A 19,659-nucleotide genomic window follows, 5' to 3' on the forward strand; every position below is an offset into this window, starting at 1 on the left:
GCGCTGAAGCCAGGCAGGCAAGCAGGGAGAAAGCACGCCGCCCCCTCCACAGCCAGCGCTTGCGAAGCACTGGGTTTGCGGAGGGGGTGGGTGCTTCCTCTGTCCCTGTCTGCGTGGCTTCAGCTTGTGCTGATAGCAAGGGCTGGGTTCGGAGGCAGCCAAGCCTCGGATCCCAGCCCTTGCTATCAGCAGAAGCTGAAGCCAGGCAAAGAGGAAGCCCCCCCCCCTTCCGCAAATGCAGCGCTTCGCGAAGCGCTGGGTTTGCGGAGCGGGGGGCTTCCTCTGTGCCTGTCTGCCAGGCTTCAGCTGCTGCTTCTAGCAAGTGCTGGGTTCGGAGGCAGGATTGAGAGGGGGAAGGTGCCCAGATCTGGGTGCACAGCTTCAAAAAGTTTTTTCCTGTTTTCCTCCTCTAAAAACTAGATGCATCTTATGGTCCGGTGTGTCTAATGGTCCAAAAAATACGGTAATTTGCATATTAGGCCATACCCCCTGATGCCAAGCCAGCCGGAACTGCGTTCCTGCTCAAAAAAACCCCTGGATTAGGAACCCACCAGGGGCACATGCGTTCCTTGTGAGCTGATTCCTTCCTCTGTTTCCATAACTCCAGTTTGCCATGACATTCAAATGGGTCAGTTGAGGCCAGTGCTAACTTCCAAAGTATTGCAAGCATCAGAGTTTGAAATCAGAACTGGCACATTTTAAGGGAACAATCCTCAGGTCTACTTAAGAGTCTTATTTGGGTCTGTTCAGCAGAGATTATTTCCAGGAAAAGTGTTCCTAGGAAAACCTGAGGATTCAGGACCAAAAAAAAATGTACATACGTTTTGAAGAAATCTTCCCTGAGACATGTCTTCAGATTTGGCCTGGTGCCTTCTGTTTCTAGGAGTGTTTTTGTGGAAGCTCGGTAACAGTTCCAGAAATCGAGGGCGTGCTGTGGCTTAAAGATGATGGCAAGAAGTCGTGGAAGAAGCGATACTTCCTTTTGCGAGCTTCTGGAATCTACTACGTTCCAAAAGGGAAAGCAAAGGTGAGGTTCCTCTCCAAAGACATTAGATCTGTTGGCGTTCAGCTGGTTTTCGGTAATTTTGGAGCCTGCAGATTGGATCCTGCTGGTTTCCATGGACAAAAGGAAATTTTCTGAACCTTCCCCCAGATGCTCAATCACTGAGCCATTACCTCTCCTGTGTTTATTTCTGGGGGTACCCCTGTCCCTCCAGAGTAGCATTGGGGGGCATTTCAGGCTACAGCAGGGTGGGAACAAGGAGGTGACCCTGTGCTGACCGAAATCCCTTCCATCAGCTAAGAAAGTTGATGGGACCCAAACCATCATGCTTCCTGAAGAGTTATTGCAGCACACTCCATGTCAGAGAGCCAGTTTGGTGTAGTGGCTAAGTGTGCAGACTCTTATCTGGGAGAACCGAGTTTGATTCCCCACTCCTCCACTTGCAGCTGCTGAAATGGCCTTGGGTCAGCCATAGCTCTGGCAGAGGTTGTCCTTGAAAGGGCAGCTGCTGTGAGAGTCCTCTCAGCCCCACCCACCTCACAGGGTGTCTGTTGTGGGGGAGGAAGATAAAAGAGATTGTGAGCCACTCTGAGATTTGGAGTGGAGGGCGGGATATAAATCCAATATCATCGTCTTCATAGTTCCATTAAAATCAGTTACTAGGGAAACCCTTGTAGCCTTCAAGGAGCAAGGGGAGGAGGAGTGTGTGAGCATAGCCAAAAAGGGGGGGGGGGGGGTTGCGTCCAAATATGCTCAACTGCTTCTTAATGCCTGCATGCAATGATGGTGAGAGTGCCCAGTGAATAGCAGTGGACAGCGGAATTTTTGCATACCCTTAAATATTTCCAGTGTCATGGGAAATGTATTGAAAGGAGCACCTTTCTATCCTTTTGGTGTATTTGATCATAAATATTTGAATACTGCAGCATTTTTTCATTGCTCTTGTCCCCTGCACACACACACAAAATTCTTGATGATTGTTTCCAGTCCAGGAGCTATGAGATCGATTTTATGGGCAAAGTTATGACCCCCCACTGTTTGTTTCTGGCAGCAGAACTGCTCCTACTTGCCTTTCCACTTCACTTCTGGAACTGTTGCCTCCAGCTCTGGCCAGTTGCCCTTTTGATACTTTCTTCAATCTGAGAGGTGTTGGGAATCCCAGAGTTAGGACAACCCAGATTTTAGGGCAAAATCCCTTTCACTCACGACGAGATGTGTTTGTGTTACAGGTCTCACGGGATCTTGTATGCTTTCTTCAGCTCGACCATGTGAATGTTTACTATGGGCAAGATTATCGGAACAAGTACAAAGCCCCAACAGACTACTGCCTGGTGCTGAAGGTAACTGCCGAGTAAGAGTTGTAGTTTTCAAAGGGGGAATAAGAAGGCCAAGGGAAGAGAGATCCCAAAATAGATGTGGGTTTGCTGCAGTGCAACCTTGCTTACTCGTGGGTCACATTATTTCTCTTGCAGCATCCCCAGATCCAGAAGAAATCCCAGTACATTAAATATCTGTGCTGCGACGACGTCAGAACACTACATCAGTGGGTGAATGGAATCCGTATAGCTAAGGTAGATACTTCTTCACTGCACACAAGATATTGCGATTTAGCATTCCTCCTGCCTTGAGGACACTGGTACTAATTTTGTCTGGTGTAAGAGTTGCCCTGCAAGCAAGGGTGCAGGGAGCATTCACCCAGCCCAGAGAAAATTAGCCAAGGCCCTCCACTCTGTTTTGGAGAGGGACGACAATTGTGTCTGTTCAAGAGATCATTTGGTCTGTTGCAGTTGTTTTTGTGCTAGACTCCTGGACGTGAGAATGACTTGCTGTAGGCAAGCAAGCGAGGGCCCAATTAAAAAGCTGGCCCAAGCAAATTCTTATTTACATTTGTCCTCCCGGGCAACGCGGAAGATAAAAAACCCAGGAACACCCGCAGAACAATGGGCTCAATCCCCTGCACACATACTATATTAAATGATCATTTTTAACCAGTGTGAAACAGGTGTGCACGCAAGCATGTCTCGGGGCCGGCATGCACTCTTTCTTCCGTACCTTTTTGCTCTAAAGGAATCCCAGTTAGAAACTTAATTCTGGTTGAGCAGAAGGTGCCTTCAAGTTGCAAACAACATACAGCGACCAGCATTTTCAAGGCAAGAGAAGAACAGAGGTAGTTTGCCATTGCTTGCCTCCGCATAGCAGCTCTGGACTTCCTTGGTGTCTCCCATCCAATTCCTCACCAGGGCGGACCCTGGAAGGCTTCCAAGATCTGATGAGATCAGGCTAGCCTGGCCCATCTGGGGGTCACAGCTAACTCTGGTTACCCGTGAAGAATGAACACAAGAGGGTGGGCTAACACGCTGTGTCCCTCTCCAAACAGATAGTGAAGCTGCTTTGAAATCCCAGATTGTGGAGGGGAAGGAAGCCCAAAATGTGTACACCTGCACTTGTGCATAAAGGATAACTAGAATTGGCTGCTAGCCAGGATTATCTATGGGGGAGGGGGGAGAGAGGAGCACGGCATGGGTGTGAGTCCAGCACATCGTGTCTTAATGGTTGGTTGAAAGTGACAACTGCACCTATGCTCCCATGCAGAAAGCTATGGAATGGCAATTTTCGAAACCTCAGCAGCAGTGGGGGTGTCAGTGCGCTGCCAGGGGCGTAAAAGGCAACAAAAATTGTTTCTGTGAAATCATTCCATTGCAGCCTAGCATAAAAGTGACCAGCAGGGGCTGTTATTGAGAGAGAAAATAAAGACATCAAAGATTTCAGGTTTTCACGGCTGGTAACATCATTAGGGTTTGTAGAATCTTTCGGGCTCAAGTGCCGTGTTCTACTGGAGAAAGTTTTCCTTCCAGACGTTTCGTTCTCAGTGGCATTGCAGCCGGAGCAGGCACTCTGACCTTCTTGGCTGCTGTGCATTGAATGGGGCCAGGGCTGCTGGAGAGCTGCTATTTCTAGGCTGGAGGGGGTGTGGTGAAAGGGCAATTGGTTTGTGGATGTGCCCATTGTTTGGTGGGGCTTTCTGGAAGGGTAGTGATAAGGAAACTGGCTGTTGAATGTGACCATTGTTCTGTGTTAATTGCTGGGAGGGTTGGAAGGGGTGTGAAGATAAGGAAGATGGTTGTTGACTGTGCTGATAGTTCTGTGGAAAGTACTGGTAGTTCTGTGACTTTCTGCAACTTATAGTCTGTAGGGTGTTTTGCAGAGCTGGGTACCAAGATTGGTGGATGAAAATGCCTTCTTCCTTTCTGTTAAAATTGTGCTGGTGTTTGTAAATCTTAATAGCGTCTCTGTTCAGGCGGGTATGATAATGTGAGACCATAGAAAGGACTTCAGTTCTTTCAAAGTGGATGACGTGGTCTCCTTCTTGAAGTGCATGTTCAGCTACAGCTGATTTTTCTGGCTGAAACAAGCAACAGTGTCTCTTGTGTTCGGTGATCCAGTTACGCCGGAAACTGGTAGAAGACCCCCCTCGCCAGTTGGAGCAAGATCGGGAACCAGTTCTGCCGAGGCCACCACGGAGTCACCAGGATTCAGCATGGTCTCTCTCTCGCGATCTTGTTGACCACCCTTGTTAATAGTGGCAGAGGTGGGAACAGATATAGGAACCGACCTTCCCACGGGAACAGCAGACCGTCTCCCAACAACTCTGGATCTGAGCCCCCTCTGGAGCAGAACAGAGGACACTTCCGGTTCTCAGCTGTGGCAAAGACCCCCTGAGCTGAAACACAGGTTCAAGGAAGCGCCACTGTATCTCCCACTTGTGCGGAGAAGCCGCACCCCTGCTGAGGGAGTCTGCTTGCAGGTTGAGCACCCCTGGGAGATGCGCAGCCTTCACAAAGATGTCGTGGTCCAGGCACTCTGAACACAGTTCCAGTGCCAGCGCACAGAGCCTTCAAGAAACTGTCCCCCCCTGTCTGTTGATATAACACAGGGCAGTGATATTGTCCGTAAGCAGAGCAACAGCCTTCCCCGCCATCATGGGGCGGAAGGATCGAAGAGCAAAATGAACTGCCAGCAATTCCAGGTAATTTATATGACAATGAGTCAATTTCAAAGGCCAAGGGCCCCCCACACACAGAGCATCCATGTAGGCCCCCCAACCCCATAAAGACACATCTGTTGTGATCGTCACTGTTGGTACAGGCAGGTGGAAGGGAGTTCCCTGACAAATGTTGTCCTTTGATTTCCACCACTGCAGTGTTTGAAGTGTCACAGGTGGAATTATAAACCTCTTTCGAAGTGAGTCCCTTAACGGACAAAACTGACGAAGAAACCAAAGTTGTAGGCCTCTCATCCTCAGCTTCGCAAAGATCAGCATGCTTGTAGTCGCCGCCATCAGCCCCAGCATCCGCTGCAGCTGCTGCGCCATCCAACTTTCGACTCTGCAGAAGTTAGACAAGGTTGATAATGTCTGTCGCTCTCTGCTGAGGTAGGAAAGCGCGATGAAGGTTCATATCCGGCAAAGCCCCTATGAACTGAACTGTCTGTGATGGAGTAAGGTGTGATTTCTCCAAATTTCTCCTGCAGACCCAAGGTGTGAAGAAGACGAAGAGTGGTGGCAATATGGTTTGACAAACTTCCCTTCAACTCTGCCACAAGGAGCCAATTGTTGATGTATAGAAATACGACTATCCCTTGAAGCCGAAGGTGGGCAGCCACAACACTCATCATCTTTGTGAACACCCGAGGTGCAGTGGACAGGCCGAACGGAAGGGCCTTGAACTGGAAGTGTTGAGAATCTACTGCAAACCGAAGGAAACATCTGAACGCAGGATGGATGCTGACGTGGAAGTAGGCATCCTTGAGGTCCAGCGTTGCCATCCAGTCCCCTTGGTTGATGAGGGGCAGAATTGTTTGCAGAGTGGACATTCTGAACTTCTGGTACAGAATAAACTTGTTCAGATTCCGAAGGTCCATGATTGGTCTCAAACCCCCGTCCCGCTTGGGAACCAGGAAGTAACGAGAGTAGAAGTCTCCCGTCCTGGCCTCCACCGGTACTTGTTCTATGGCGTGTTTCTGTAGGAGGTTGCTCATCTCTGCCAGCAGAGGTGGGGAAGGGGGTGTGGTGATTACCACAGATTGGTTTGGAATCTGAGCAAAATCTATTTTGTAGCCTTCCACGATGATGGAAAGCGCCCACCTGTCCGTAGAGATGGACTCCCAGGCTGACAGGAATGGGCAGAGGCGGATAGACGAAGAAGTGGGGATGGTGACGCGCGCTACCAGAAAGTCAAAGGCCCTGCTTTTGAGGGCGAGCGCCCTTGGACTTGCCGGTGGTCTGTGCAGAAGCGTAGCGGTTTCTATTTTTCCCCCTGTATGGGGACCTACTCTCAGGTTGGGCAGAGTGAGGTCTCCACTGCTGTTCTGGGGAGAACTTTTGATATGGCTTCTTTGACCAAGGCTTGTTCCACTGTTTTAGTTTCGTAGCTCTGGAAGACACCGGGACCCCCAGGTTCCTGTAAGTTCTTATGCTTTTATTCATTTCCTGGAGTGCATTGTCGGTGGTTGAGCTGAAGAGGCCTTCGCCCTCGAAGGGCAGATCTTCAACGAAGGCCCTGGTGTCTTGCTGGAGGGCCGTTGATCTGAGCCAGGAGTGGCGGCGGAAGCAGACAGCAGAAGTGATGGTTCTTGCTGAGATGTCCACCATATGCTTTGCTGCAGCCAGTTGTTGTTTGGCTACAGCAAAGCCTTCCTTCTGCACCTTCTTTGCAGCAGACCTCTTCTCCTCACTCAGGGAAGACAAGAGGGGGGTAAGTTGTTCCCACACTGAGTATTGGTATCTAGCCATGCACGCAGCATAGTTAGATATCTTTACTCCCAGCGCCCCAGCAGAGTAAAACTTCCTCCCAACGTTGTCCAGCTTCTTTCCCTCCTTGTCTGGTGGAGAGGAGTGCGTCTTGCGGGCCTTTGACGAGGAGGATACAACCACCGAATTGGGCTTTGGATGTGTGAAGAGAAATTCAGCACCAGCCTCTTGGATGCGGTACATGTGGTCCAACCTTCTTGATGACACAGGTGTAGAAGCAGGCTTCGCCCAGGGCTCCTTCACCGCCTGTAAGATGACCTTCATAACAGGCAGGGCAACCACTGCAGACATATCCCGCTGCATGATGTCGAATATGGTGTCGTCTACAACGGGTTGCGGTTGTGTCACCGGGAGAGAGAGGGAGAGTGCCATCCTCTTCACCAGGTCCCCATACGACTTTAGATCCTCCGATGGTGAAATGGGAAGATCTTCAGCGGTATAAGACATTGGCAAAGGTTCCAAAGCCCTGTCCGGATCGTCAGTACCGACCTCGGAGTCTGACAATGAAGACTCTCTCCTAAAAGAATGTTCGGAGAGCACCGGCGTTGACTTTCTGACTGGTGACCGGATTGACACCGATGACCTAGGCTGGACTTCCTCCACCACGCCGATTCTTTTGGGCGCGACAGACATTGATGCCGAGGGATGCTGCCTAGAATGCTGGGAAAGCCTCGACATATGGGATGCCTCGGATTGCTGGTCCCAGTCTGCAAACTCCCGAGGGGGGTACCACTGATACAGCGGGTATGGATAGGCGTAGGGAGGCCACTGGTGCTGCTCCCACGGTGGAAGCGGCGAGCTATGGTGGTCGGTTCCAGCTCTCTCCGACCTCTTGCCTGATCCAGCAGTGCCAACAGCTCCACCTCCGAGACAGAGTCACTCTCACTGTGACTCCTCGACCCCGAAGAATGGGAGCGCTGAGTGAGGTCGATCCCTTGCTCCGATGCCGATAGACGCAACTGCTGCGAAGCACTGCCTCTCGACTCCGAAGGGCTATGATGTGGGGACGCCAAGAACTTCCTCGGTGGAGCGGTCGACATCAATGTCGAAGCGTCATGAGAAGGGGAAGGAGTGCAGGACAATGTCTTCTTCTGCTTCTCCTTAGATTTCACCTTCTTCGGTGCGGATGATTGGGTCCCCGAATCATTCCGACGCTTCTTAGCTGGGGTGTCCACTGACCCTTCAGAAGGTCGCTTTGTGGAACGCCCGCGCTCGACTGGCATCTCGGTCCTGATCGGCGATGTATCAGCCAATGTGACCGTCGAGGCCACAGCCTCTCCCATCGGTACCGATGGGCCCGATGCCATCTTTTGAGGACGAAGTGCTGACTCAACCAACGCAGCCGAAAGCCTCGCCGCTCGATTCTTGCGAGTTTGTTTGGAAAAACTCAGGCAGTGCGAGCAAGAATCCACATGATGTACCTCGCCCAAACAAAGGAGACAGAGGGAATGGCCATGGGGGGGGGGCAATCTTCTTCCCACAGGAGAGGCACCTCTTAAAAAAAAACCCAATGTCTTTCCATAGTCGCCAAGGAAAAAACCCACCCAGGAAAGTCTCTGAGGGGAAAAACTGGGCCCCGAAGGGCAAGTCCAACAATTTTTTTTTACAACACTAACTATCTAACAACTAACTAACTACACTAAGAAAATAACAAACGGGCTATATACAACACAGGCAATCCTAAGATTACTTTACCGACCAGGGACATGAAAGTAGATCCTCTCAGCGCAGCGGTCAGAAAGGAACTGGCGGGATCCTCGCGCTGGTGCCAGTGAGCATGCGCACTGGGACACCTGTGCATGCCCGTTGTGCTGAGCGCGAAAAAATCCCGGGCTTTTTAGGTACCGATTCGGGGATCGGCGCAGGCGCTCTATCACCATGAGTCTGAAGCACAGAGACCACGAAGAAGATCCAGATTGTCAACATTGGGATTTTTTTTTTCTTTCAGTGAAGATCAATCAACCTTAACCACTCAGTTCCTGAACAGAGGCCTTTTGGAATGCACCAATGCAGCTGTGAAACAGTAGTCAGGAGCAGATTGCCAAAAAGGGCTATTAAACTAGATTCAGATCAGTGGTTTAGAGCAGCCCTTGATAATTAAAAGTCAAAACTAACCCTAATAGGTTACTATAGCAGTTATACCCCTTTGCAGCTAAGTAGTAGAGCCCATACGGCTCAGATTTATACATCTTATTTTATTTATTCAGTTTATATCTCGCTCCTTTTTCTGCCAAGCAGGACTCAGGGTGGCTCTTGCAGTATGCATTTTGCACTGTAGAGTTTGCCTGCAGTTGAGTGTGTTAGGTCACCAAGGCAGACCACTAATTTCAAGGCTGGGTTCCCATAACCCCCTACAGCTACCTGAGCTTTGCTACCCTGCTCAAGGGAAGTATTGTGGCTCAGTGACAGAGTATCTGTTTTGCATACAGAATATGCCAGGTCCACCCCCTAGCACTTCCAGTTTAAAAGGTCTTGTGGGTTATGTGAATGACCTCTGCCTGAGACCACTGACAAGCGCCCGTCATAGTGGACGCTGACCTTTATAGGCCACAGGTTTGATGCTATATAAGGTAGCTTTGTGTATTCAAATAACTTGCCCCATTACTGCTCTTTAAGATTCCAAGTTACAGATTTCTTAGGAGCCCCGTGGCGCAGAGTGGTAAAGCTGCAGTACTGCAGTCCAAGTTCTCTGCTCATGACCTGAGTTCGATCCCAACGGAAGCTGGGCTGGCTCAAAGTTGACTTCGCCTTCCATCCTTCCGAGGTCGGTAAAATGAGTACCCAGCTTGCTGGGGGGAAAGTGTAGATGACTGGGGAAGGCAATGGCAAAACACCCCATAAAATGTCTGCTGTGAAAATGTTGTGATGTGACGTCACCCCGGAGTTGGAAACAACTGATGTTTGTTTTACCTTTTTTTAAATTTGCTTTACCTTTTTTGGCATCCATATGTTTATTCTTTCATTTTATCGCCCAAGTCTGCTTCAGAGCCCTGATCCTGCTGTTCAGTTTTTCTGATTGGTTTTTCAGCCACTGCCCGCATGGATTGCAGGAAAGCAAATATTGTTTGGAGAACTAGCAGTCACTGTGCTAAGACAAATTATTGTTCAGAGCTAAAAAGTTTGCTGTAGGAGGCCAGCTCTGATATTATTGCATTTTCCACACATTTTGCCAGGTAGTTTGATATTATTCCATAAGTTGTTTCCAATTTTCATGGCCAAAAGCTCAATGAAGCTTCCAATGCCGTTGACCTTACAGTCCGATTTGTCGAAAGCAAGCCTACTTCTCTTTAAAAGGGGAAAGGGACTTGAACTGTGTAACTGGTAGAGTCATACTCCAAAGAGTGTTTTAATGTTTCACCCATTTTATTTTTCAGTATGGGAAACAATTATATGTGAACTACCAAGAAGCGCTGAAAAGGACGGAGTCAGCCTATGATTGGACATCTCTGTCCAGCTCTAGTATTAAGTCAGGATCTAGTTCATCTAGTTTGCCGGGTGAGTCCGAGTAAGCCTTGAAAAAGAAAAGAGTCAAAAAATTGCAAAATGATTTGCTCATAGTGTCTGCAGTTGACCACAAAATAAGTCTGGACTCTATTCAGATTTTGTGCTTCCTGTACATATCCACATTCAAACAAAATAGCTTTATTTGCCCTTTATATTTGCCATATAAATCAAAACAGTGCATTCAACTGCAAATCCTGAATCCAAAAGTTGTTTTTTTTTTAAAAAAAAGGTTTAGACTGATTATATCTAAATATATCCACTATGATCAAACTACATTCATAAGGGGGAAATGATAGTGGATAATACAAGATGAACTATCTCATTAATAAGTAGCTCGGCCATAATAATTTTTTTTTTCAAATAAAGTGACTGAAAAAGCATTTGATAAGATGGAGAGTGGCCTCGTCTCAGATCTTCCAGGCTTTAAACATCTGTGGTATTTTCTTCAATATGAAAAAGTAATATATAAACAGCCAAGAGCCTCGCTGGCAGTTCACAAAGCAAACAATTTCATTTGCCTCTTTGGAGGGGTGTTTTGCATTGCTTTGGTTTTTTTAAACCACCACTACTGCACCTTTGGCTAAAATGGGGAGATCAAATCAAAGGGGTAAAAAGTAGATTGATACTTAAGCGGATGACATATTTGTTATCCTTTTTGGAATCTGAAAAACTTTTATTTTAGCATTAATACAGAAATGTAGAAGGGTGACTTTTTTGTTAACGTATATAGTTAGTTATGGTTAGGTTTTCCCTCTTAAAACGTTTTTGAGAACAGGACAGATAGAACTTAGTATATATGTATTTTTTCTCTTCCAAGTGTTACATATACATTTCTAGACATTAACAATTCTACATTTCTTTAAACAGAATCTCAGTCCAATCATTCTAATCAATCTGATAGCGGAGTTTCAGACACCCAAATGGGACACGTCCGTTCTCAAAGTATCGTCAGCTCCATCTTCTCAGAGGCCTGGAAACGGGGCACTCAGCTGGAAGAGTCCAGTAAGATTAGCGTAAGTACCCACAACAGTTGGCAGCCTTGGATTTTTGTATTTGTCAGTATTGACTTTGCTTATATGTCGCAATTTCAGTACAAACAAGAAGCCAAAATTTCATATTGAATCGTAATGCAGTTGAAATAGCAAACAGCCTAGCCTCCGATTGCAGTAACGGTTGCTTCCTGTCAGTCCTTGCTTGCCTTTTCGGGTCTCTCCCGTGTGTTTTTATGCTGTTTTTGTTTTCCTGTTGCCTCGCAGTCTCGTGTTGCAAATGCCAAACCCGGAACAGTTCAGAGCTCCACCGCAGTGATGACTTAAGCAGGGGTAGAGTGCAGGTCAGGGGCCTTGTTTGAATTATTAACCTGGGTGAATGACAGCAGAATCATGTAGACTAACTTCTTCTCCCCCAAGAGATCTCATCTTTAAATACACTGATTTTCCCACGAGTGCCTCAGCTGGTTTTCGGTGCCCTAATTTGATAGTGTGTCACAGACACAACCCCACATTCACGATTAATCTGTTGCAGTTCTACTTCAGCGTAGGTCACAGAATGAAGAATTTGGAACAGCACCACTCCTTTCTGAGTTTCCAACACTTAGTCGGTGCAGTGGTACACATATACTTTATTTGCACTGGAATCCACAATTTCAGAGTTTTTCTTTTAAGTCGGTAAAGTAGTTTGATGGGTGGCTGAAAGAGTGGGGCAGGGCATCCTTTAAACTAGAATCGTTCATTTTGTGCTCTGTAAGTGACTGATCCTTATGCTTTTGTTCCTTTGCTTGCTTTTCAGTTTGGCTTCTTCCTGCTTCTCCTATAGAATAATCCATGCATGCCTTGACTGCTCTCTTCATATTCTGTCACGGTTCGCACTTTTCAGAAAATCCCTCTGCCCATTAAGCACTTATGCATTTTCAAAGATGTGCAGCTCTGCCTTTGGTTTTTAAGTGTCTATCCTCTGCAGACGTGAGACTCCGTGCTTTAAAAAGCAGCAGGGGTGCCAAATAAATCCATTCAGAGCTGTGACCATGCAGACTTTCAGAGTCCCGGAATATCTTCAGTATATTCCCTTTACCTGCTGGTTCAAGTTTGTTTTTGAGTCCTCTGGAATAAATTATAGCTATTTTGTCTTCATTACGCTGGGAAGGTTTACTAGTCTGTCATCACTGCCATAAACGCGTTTTGAATTTTAACCTTTCTCCCTCCCCCCCCCTTTTTTTTTCTAGGCCAGACTGGACTCGATAAACCGACCCTTTACTTCACTGGCCACTCCGTTGTCACCTCAAACAAAAACAGCTGCCCTGTATACAGCAGCATCACAGCCATCACCTCCCCTCCCGCCACCCCCACCACCCCCTCCCCCGCCTCCTCCTCCGCCACCCCCGCCACCTCCCCCCCTGCCTAGCCAATCTGTGCCATCTGGAGGGGGCTCAGCAACTGTCTTTGTAAAGTACAGCACCATCACCAGATTACAGAACGCTTCTCAGCACGGGGGGCTGCTCTTCAAGCCACCTCTCATGACACAGCAGCCGCCACTGCTCCCACCGCCAGGAAAGCCACTGCCTCCAAACGGTGTGGTCCCTCCCCCACCACCCCCACCACCTCCCCCCACCCCAGGCTCAGCCATGGCACAGCTCATGAAACCAGTGCCTTCTACCCCGTCAGTACCGCAGTTCACCCCACCACCCCCTCCACCCCCACCTCTGAAAATCCACCAGGTTCATCAGAGTGTTCCTCAGCTGCCGCCCCCTGCTACTGCCGCTTCACCACCCCCACCTCCCCCAATGCCTGCGCCCCCTCCTCCGCAAGCACCGCCTAAGCCAGTCATGACTCTGCCTACACAAAACAGTGCAAAAGCCGCCTCGCCCATAGTGACGCACCCCATGCCACCTGTGCCCAGTCCGGTTCCTTGTCCCATGAAGAAACAGCCAAGCTTCACCACTCCGCATATTCCATTAGCTCCTGCCCCACCAGGCCCTACTCCCCCACCCACATTACCCAAACAGCAGAGCTACTCCAGTAAGCTTCCTCCTTCCCCTCAGTCACCCATGCCATCAGTTGTGAAGCAAATAGCCAGTCAGTTTCCCCTTCCTCCTCCCCCACCTCCCTTGCCGGTCTCAGAACCCCAACCTCTGAAGCCTGTTCCTCTGAGTGTCCCCCCGCAGTCCCCTCCAGCAGTGAAAGCCAAGCCAAAATGGCAGCCCACCTCAGCCCCTTCTCCTGACTTCCCTCCTCCTCCCCCTGAGAGCAGCCTCGCATTCCCACCTCCACCATCCCCCTCCCCAGCTCCATCAGCAGTATCTCCCACCCCAGAGAAGCCAGGTGGTTCTCCAGTCAAAAAGACGAATAAGACCTCCAGTCCTGGAGGAAAGAAACCACCTCCTACCCCTCAGCGCAATTCCAGCATAAAATCTAACAGCTCAGCAGAATACCAGGAATCGAAGAGACCTTCGGTGGATGCCTTGGTCAGCAAATTTGCACACCCACCAGAACCCTCAGGGTCTCCTTCCAAGGAAACTGCAGCTCCCCCTGCCGCTCCTCCAAAGCCCGGAAAGCTCAATCTGCCTATTGTCCTTCAGCAAGCCGGAATCTCGACAAAAGCACCGGCAGCTGTGGGAGCCTCTGGGAAGGGGGCTGTGGAAGAGTTTCCTTCTCCTCCGTCAGATTCAGACTTCCCTCCTCCACCACCTGAGATCGAGCTTCCTCTGCCCCCAGTAGAGATCCCAGCTGTGTTTTCAGGTAATACCTCTCCCAAAGTCGCTGTTGTCAATCCTCAGCCTCAGCCGTGGTCCAAGTCATCGGGGAAGAAAGCTCCTCCTCCAACACGCCCCAAACGCAACGACAGCACTCGACTCACACAGGCAGAGATCGCCGAATCGCAGGTGACCGCCAGTTCCCAAGTGCCCACTTCCCCCAAGTCCGGCCTTAGCGTTCAGCCCAGCTTCCTGGCTGACCTGAACAGGACTCTGCAGCGCAAGTCCATCACGCGCCACGGCTCCCTCTCTTCTGCCCGGATTTCCAGGGCTGAGCCGACCGCTACAATGGATGACATGGCTCTGCCCCCACCTCCCCCGGAACTGCTGACGGACAAGCAGAAGACTAGCAACTTTGGAGGCGCTCATATATCAGGCTATGCAACGTTACGGAGGGGCCCACCCCCGGCGCCTCCAAAAAGGGATCAAAACACCAAGCTGTCTCGAGACTGGTGATGGGGTAGGGAACCTTAACTGCGGGGGAGGAGGGGGGTTGCTTGCAAAATGTGTCAGACAACATACACGCTCTGTTTGTATTCGGTCTTATCCAACAGTACTGCAGCGGTCGCTACGGACTACGAGTACATTCCCTTTCTCGATCAATCCTAAAGCGTCGTTGTTTGGGATGGAGGGGTGGGCCGTTCTAAATTTTCCCTTCAAACGGATCGGACCAAAACCTTTTATTAACCCTTTTCTTTCCTGCAGTTCAGGAAAGTGAATCGTCGTCTGTCCACGTGAGACCTGTCGGTGCATGTATTATAAATGTAGGTATATAATATATTGTTAAATATTTCATGGCAACGATAGAGGCTAACCAGAATGTTTTTGTACATCTGTATTTATTGTTTCAGTCAACCGAAAAAAATATATATTACCAGAAATTGGGCTTGCTGTGTTAAATCAGAAGTCTTTTTACCTTTTAAAAATGAAGATTGTTCGGGGGCACTTTAAATCAGAAGAGAAAAAAACTTTTTCGCAGTTGGTGACGGGTAAACGGCGCTGACAGATGGTAATCGGTATCTGTAAGTTGTCAAATGATTGAAAGAAAATACAGACCCCGACCTACCAAAACATTCTGGTCACGGTTCCTGCTGAGGTGAAGGCCACACAGCCTCAGGACCTGCCGCTGTACAGCAGGGGGTGGAGTGAAATATTCGGAATAAAGGCATTCCCTTGGGAAACTCTCAGAAATCAAAATATTCCAAAGTCCACAGCTCTTTATTAACGTGCTGCAGTCGAATCCACACCTCCCAGGGACTTACTTCCGAGTAGAGTTGCTTAGGCTCAGGCTGGGAAGCTGCAATCCTCATCTCGCGGGGGGTAATTTGTACTGAACACGGTGGGTTTACTTTTGAGAGCCAATAGTGCATGTGACTTATGTGTGCTATTCCAGACTTTGCAAAAAAGCAACATATAGGTCTGTTTTTGCATTGAAATGGGAACGCTGTCTTTTCCATCCCCTAACCAAATGCACTCGGGATGTGCTGAGCAGAGATTCTGTTAAATTTGTTAGGTACTTGGTGCTAGTCACCAGCGTGGCAATGTACAGCTGGTGCACGTAAATGTCTTTACTAAAGATAAAAGCTTCATTTAAGCATACAGTTGCGCATGCAAATCCTGCATTCATTTCAGGGTGCGGGGAGATGGTAATAGCTTAAGCATTACTCAGGAGCTAGTTGGAATGTACTAGTAAGAGAGAATGGCACGTGCGCCATAAGAGAGCGCGGACAACACCTGGGCAGCTGGAAATTGGTTGCAGCGCTAGGTAGACACTCTCTTCTTGCAGGCCCAGGTGGGGTCGTGATGGCACAAGCTCTGGTTTCTGCTCTGCGCGGCTGCCTGGCTTTGGTGAAGCACAAACCGCTCTTCCCACAAAGCACGTGTGATGGCAGTGGAGTGCAGAAACATCTCTAGGTGAGGAATCCCGAGTTCTGAAGCGAGTATCACATATACCATTAAAAGCATAGCTTGGAATATGTCAATATCGGCTATCGTAGCAGATATATCTGCTTAATCACCAGTTTCATATCATCCGTGTCGTGTGCCTGCAGTGAGCAATATTTGCTCTTTACTTGAAAAGTGTTTTTGTTTTAAAGGGGGGCTGTCAGAGCTCTTTAACATCTCTTCCTCCCCCCCCCCCCAAGTTACACAGTTTGTCTCCATACCCAAGGTAAAGATGGATAACAGAAATTAATGAATTTTCTAAAAATTGGTCTGTCTTGAGCACTGTTTGTGTTATGAAAAAAAACCCAACTAAGGGTCATTTTGAAGACTAAAAGGAACTGTTTTTCCTTAGAAAACAGGTGGAACCCTTTGCCTGGGTGCAGCTTGGGTGGGGTGGGGATCCTAAACGCAGAACGTGAATGAATGTGTCTCGTCTGATCATTGAATTGGCTTCTGTTTCCTCTTCTCTCCCCCCCACCCGGTGTAATTCTCCTATTTTGACATAGTTTACTTGAGCAATAAGAATATACCATACCACTGTGTGCATTTTTGAAGCTCTGCTGTTGGAAGGCAATTCCCCCACCCCATATCTTTCAAGGCATTCAGAGTTTTTGTTTTTCTTCTATTTTTGTGCTTATAAAGTGTCCTTAAAAACCATTTGCATTATTTCGTTTTAGCATGCTCCGTATATCTGACTTGTGTCTTAGAGTGACAATTGACTTAACAGCATTGGTGCTCCAATTTTATTGCTCCTGCCTGCCACTCGAGTCAATTCCAGGTTAAAACATCTGTACGTCATGAGGGCGCCTGCCAGTTTTCTAGGTATCTAAGCACACCTTGAGTCATGGAGAGTTGTTGCTTTTGGTTAGTAAGATCAGTGCATTTGCCCCATACCCCCTGCATACTCTTTTCTTAGAACAGGTACTTGCAGGGGGGAAGGGACTGGTATTTTTTGTGGCCTAGACAAATGCCCAGACCAAATAACCGCTCTTTTGCTTGTGACTAAAGTCCACTTGCAGTCATAACTTCTAGGGGACCATGCATTTCTCTGCACCAGTGGATGTCGCTAAGCAATCTGCAGGGCCAAAGAGAGCCTTGTCACTGGTGCTCTCTTGGCTTCTGAGAATCGTTCCCTCCCCCCTGCAAAAACTGTACTACATCTCAGATTTTTCTGGCCAGTGATTGCTTATAGTTCTCTGCATATTCAGGTTTTAACTAATTCTGCCACGGTGTGACGCTTTATCTTCTGCCACTGTTGCTCCCGTTGGTTGGCCTTAATAAAACTACCTGTAATGTGCTCCCTGCAAGGAGCACTGGAACGCACCAAGGCAGCCGAGTTAGCTTAATTTTGAACAGAATGGTTGCGGAATTTCCTGCACAGTTGTTGCCCTTAGATGCTTGTCTGTATTTAAGTCCAGAAGCTAACATTTCATTGTGAATTCTAAATTAAGGAGTAATTTTAAGAGTTCCTTGGCAACAAGCAGCAGCGCTTATAGCTGTTTTAAGCACCACTGTTATCTTTGTTTGTTATTTACATTTATTCGATCCATTTTAATTAGGTGGGAGGGGGATCCAAGCAGCACCTTCTAAAGCAAATCTGGCTTTAGGACACTTAGTGGAAATTAATTAAACAACAAAATGCTGGGGCAGAATACTGTAAATTTTAGACATAATTCACTGGGAGGTTTTGTACACATGGTCAACAAGCATCCTTGCTTTTTAGAATGAGACTGTAAAGTAGCGGCTTGTATGTATGGAGAGTTGCTTGCCCCATTCTTTGACCTGCCGAATCGGAGTCCTGTGTTTTGCTTAATGGTTCGCCTAGCTGGAACTGCAAGCGGTGTCCTCAGTGCAGAAAAGGTTTGCAACGTAATGTGTGCTAAAACTGAATAATCTGTCACCAAACACTCTGCCTGTCTTTAAGATCAGTAAAAGAATAAGCCTCTGGACCGTGAAATCAGGACTGAAAACTGGATAACATTTTTAACAAGGCTTGAAGACTGTCGTGCTAACATATGACCAAAAATGGTTAAGGACTTACCCTTCCCCCGCACGGCAGAGCTTGGGACTAGGAGGCAAGTCAGACACCTCCGATCCCAAGGAAAACATTTGGCGAGTACCCTGCTTGGGTAAGTGTTCTCCCTCTCTCCAGAGGCAGATCAGTTTTGCCCCACGCAGGGCCTATGGATTTTTGTGGCCTGGTGTGTTGTGTGCTCGGGTTACGTTCTCCTGTGTCGCCACGGCTGTTCTGTGTGGGTTGCAGTTGTGAACCTGGTGCGAGTGAAGCATGGCTTCGCCAGGAAGAAGGTGCTTCCGGTTGCTTCGAGTCCACAGTTTGGAGGGGGTTGGGTGGTTTGACATATGGGAGTTGCCTTTGTCCTGTGCTCTTGGCGACCAAGAGCCTGTATAGAATTCTCAACTGTGTAGTCCAGCAGTCAAGACCGGGGGGGGGGGGGGATTCCAGATGCTTGACGGCCTGCCCTTTCAGCCCCCAGTGTGTGTTGTGCCCTGGTCTGTATGTCATGTAAGAAAAAAAAGATGCCTGTTAGTGATGCAGTAGCACAAGATATGTATTTTACATGCTTTTTTCCTTGTTCTACATAACATCTCAGCTGTGGGGAGGAACCGGAGCTGTTTTTACAGGTGTTCATACCTGGTGGCGGGAACTCCCTAATGGACATCATGATGCACATGTAACACACCCATATCACAACCATGTTTTTTTGTGTGTGTGCAGCAGATCCGTGCAAAGTGCTGTAAATACATTCGTATGTTTACTGCTTTATGGAAGAAGAAAAAATTGCACATTTTTCTCTTGGAGGTGGGACTGCCTCCCCTCGTCCTTCCCTCTTGAAAGAAAGCAAAGCTCTTTAGGAGTGGGTTAATTTATGGTCAACGAGAGCTTTGTTATATATAAAATATTCTATAAATATGTATAAATATACTTTTTTAAGCATGGGAGAAGAAATAAGACATAAAATTCATGATGAAAGTACCTTATAGAAATCATTATACTGTGGCATATGCACACGTCAATAAAGATGTAGTTAAATTTGCCTGGTTTTTGTTCTCACCTGAGTGATTTACCTCCTGCAGAAAGCAACCACTGTAATAGTCGCATAATTGTCCATCTGATGACAGGCTCCATTCAACTCGCCGCATTTTCACTTTGAAACACTCCCCTTTAGAGCTAACGAGCACTAATTGGGACATGTGAAGATAATTCCAGCTGCAGTTTGTTGCTTGCCTGGCATGTAAATCTTAAAACAGGCTTTGAATGAAAGGAGGGGTTTCTAAATATTTCTGCCTGAGCTGGCAGGGGGTTTGTTTCAACAATCCCACAGAAATGCATCTGTACAACAAATAGCTGTGTGACAGCCAGCTGTGTGTGTGCAGGAGAGGGGAGGCCCTTAAACGTATCCCCCTTGGACCACTTCCCATCACAGGCAAATTGTGATTGCTTCACTTAGAGCATCTGCTAGAAGTAATGCTAAAGAAACTGGCCTCCTACAGAAAATGACCAGAATAGGTTAGTTAGTATGAAGACTAGACCAAGCACTGCAGTTAACCAGGTAAGCGGAACATTTAGTTCTTCCATCTTTCAAGCAAGTTTTGCTGCATAGGTTGTTCACAAAAATTTGCATCTTAGAA

At 47.9% G+C, this 19,659-nt stretch overlaps 1 protein-coding gene across 3 annotated transcripts in view; it reads left to right on the top strand.

The window, feature by feature from the left end:
* Positions 1-19,064, top strand: part of RAPH1 (Ras association (RalGDS/AF-6) and pleckstrin homology domains 1) — a 125,286-nt gene extending 106,222 nt beyond the window's left edge. For all 3 annotated transcript variants that reach the window (XM_060256937.1, XM_060256938.1, XM_060256939.1), the window contains 6 exons: positions 884-1,027; positions 2,233-2,343; positions 2,476-2,574; positions 10,187-10,307; positions 11,184-11,329; positions 12,538-19,064. In XM_060256937.1, the coding sequence (XP_060112920.1) occupies positions 884-1,027; positions 2,233-2,343; positions 2,476-2,574; positions 10,187-10,307; positions 11,184-11,329; positions 12,538-14,520 (2,604 nt within the window). In that variant the 3' untranslated portion in view covers positions 14,521-19,064. The remainder of the gene's footprint in view (positions 1-883; positions 1,028-2,232; positions 2,344-2,475; positions 2,575-10,186; positions 10,308-11,183; positions 11,330-12,537) is intronic.
* Positions 19,065-19,659: the final 595 nt, after the last annotated feature.

Source organism: Heteronotia binoei, chromosome 16 (genome assembly GCF_032191835.1).
Source record: "Heteronotia binoei isolate CCM8104 ecotype False Entrance Well chromosome 16, APGP_CSIRO_Hbin_v1, whole genome shotgun sequence".
Taxonomy (NCBI): Eukaryota; Metazoa; Chordata; class Lepidosauria; order Squamata; family Gekkonidae; genus Heteronotia; species Heteronotia binoei.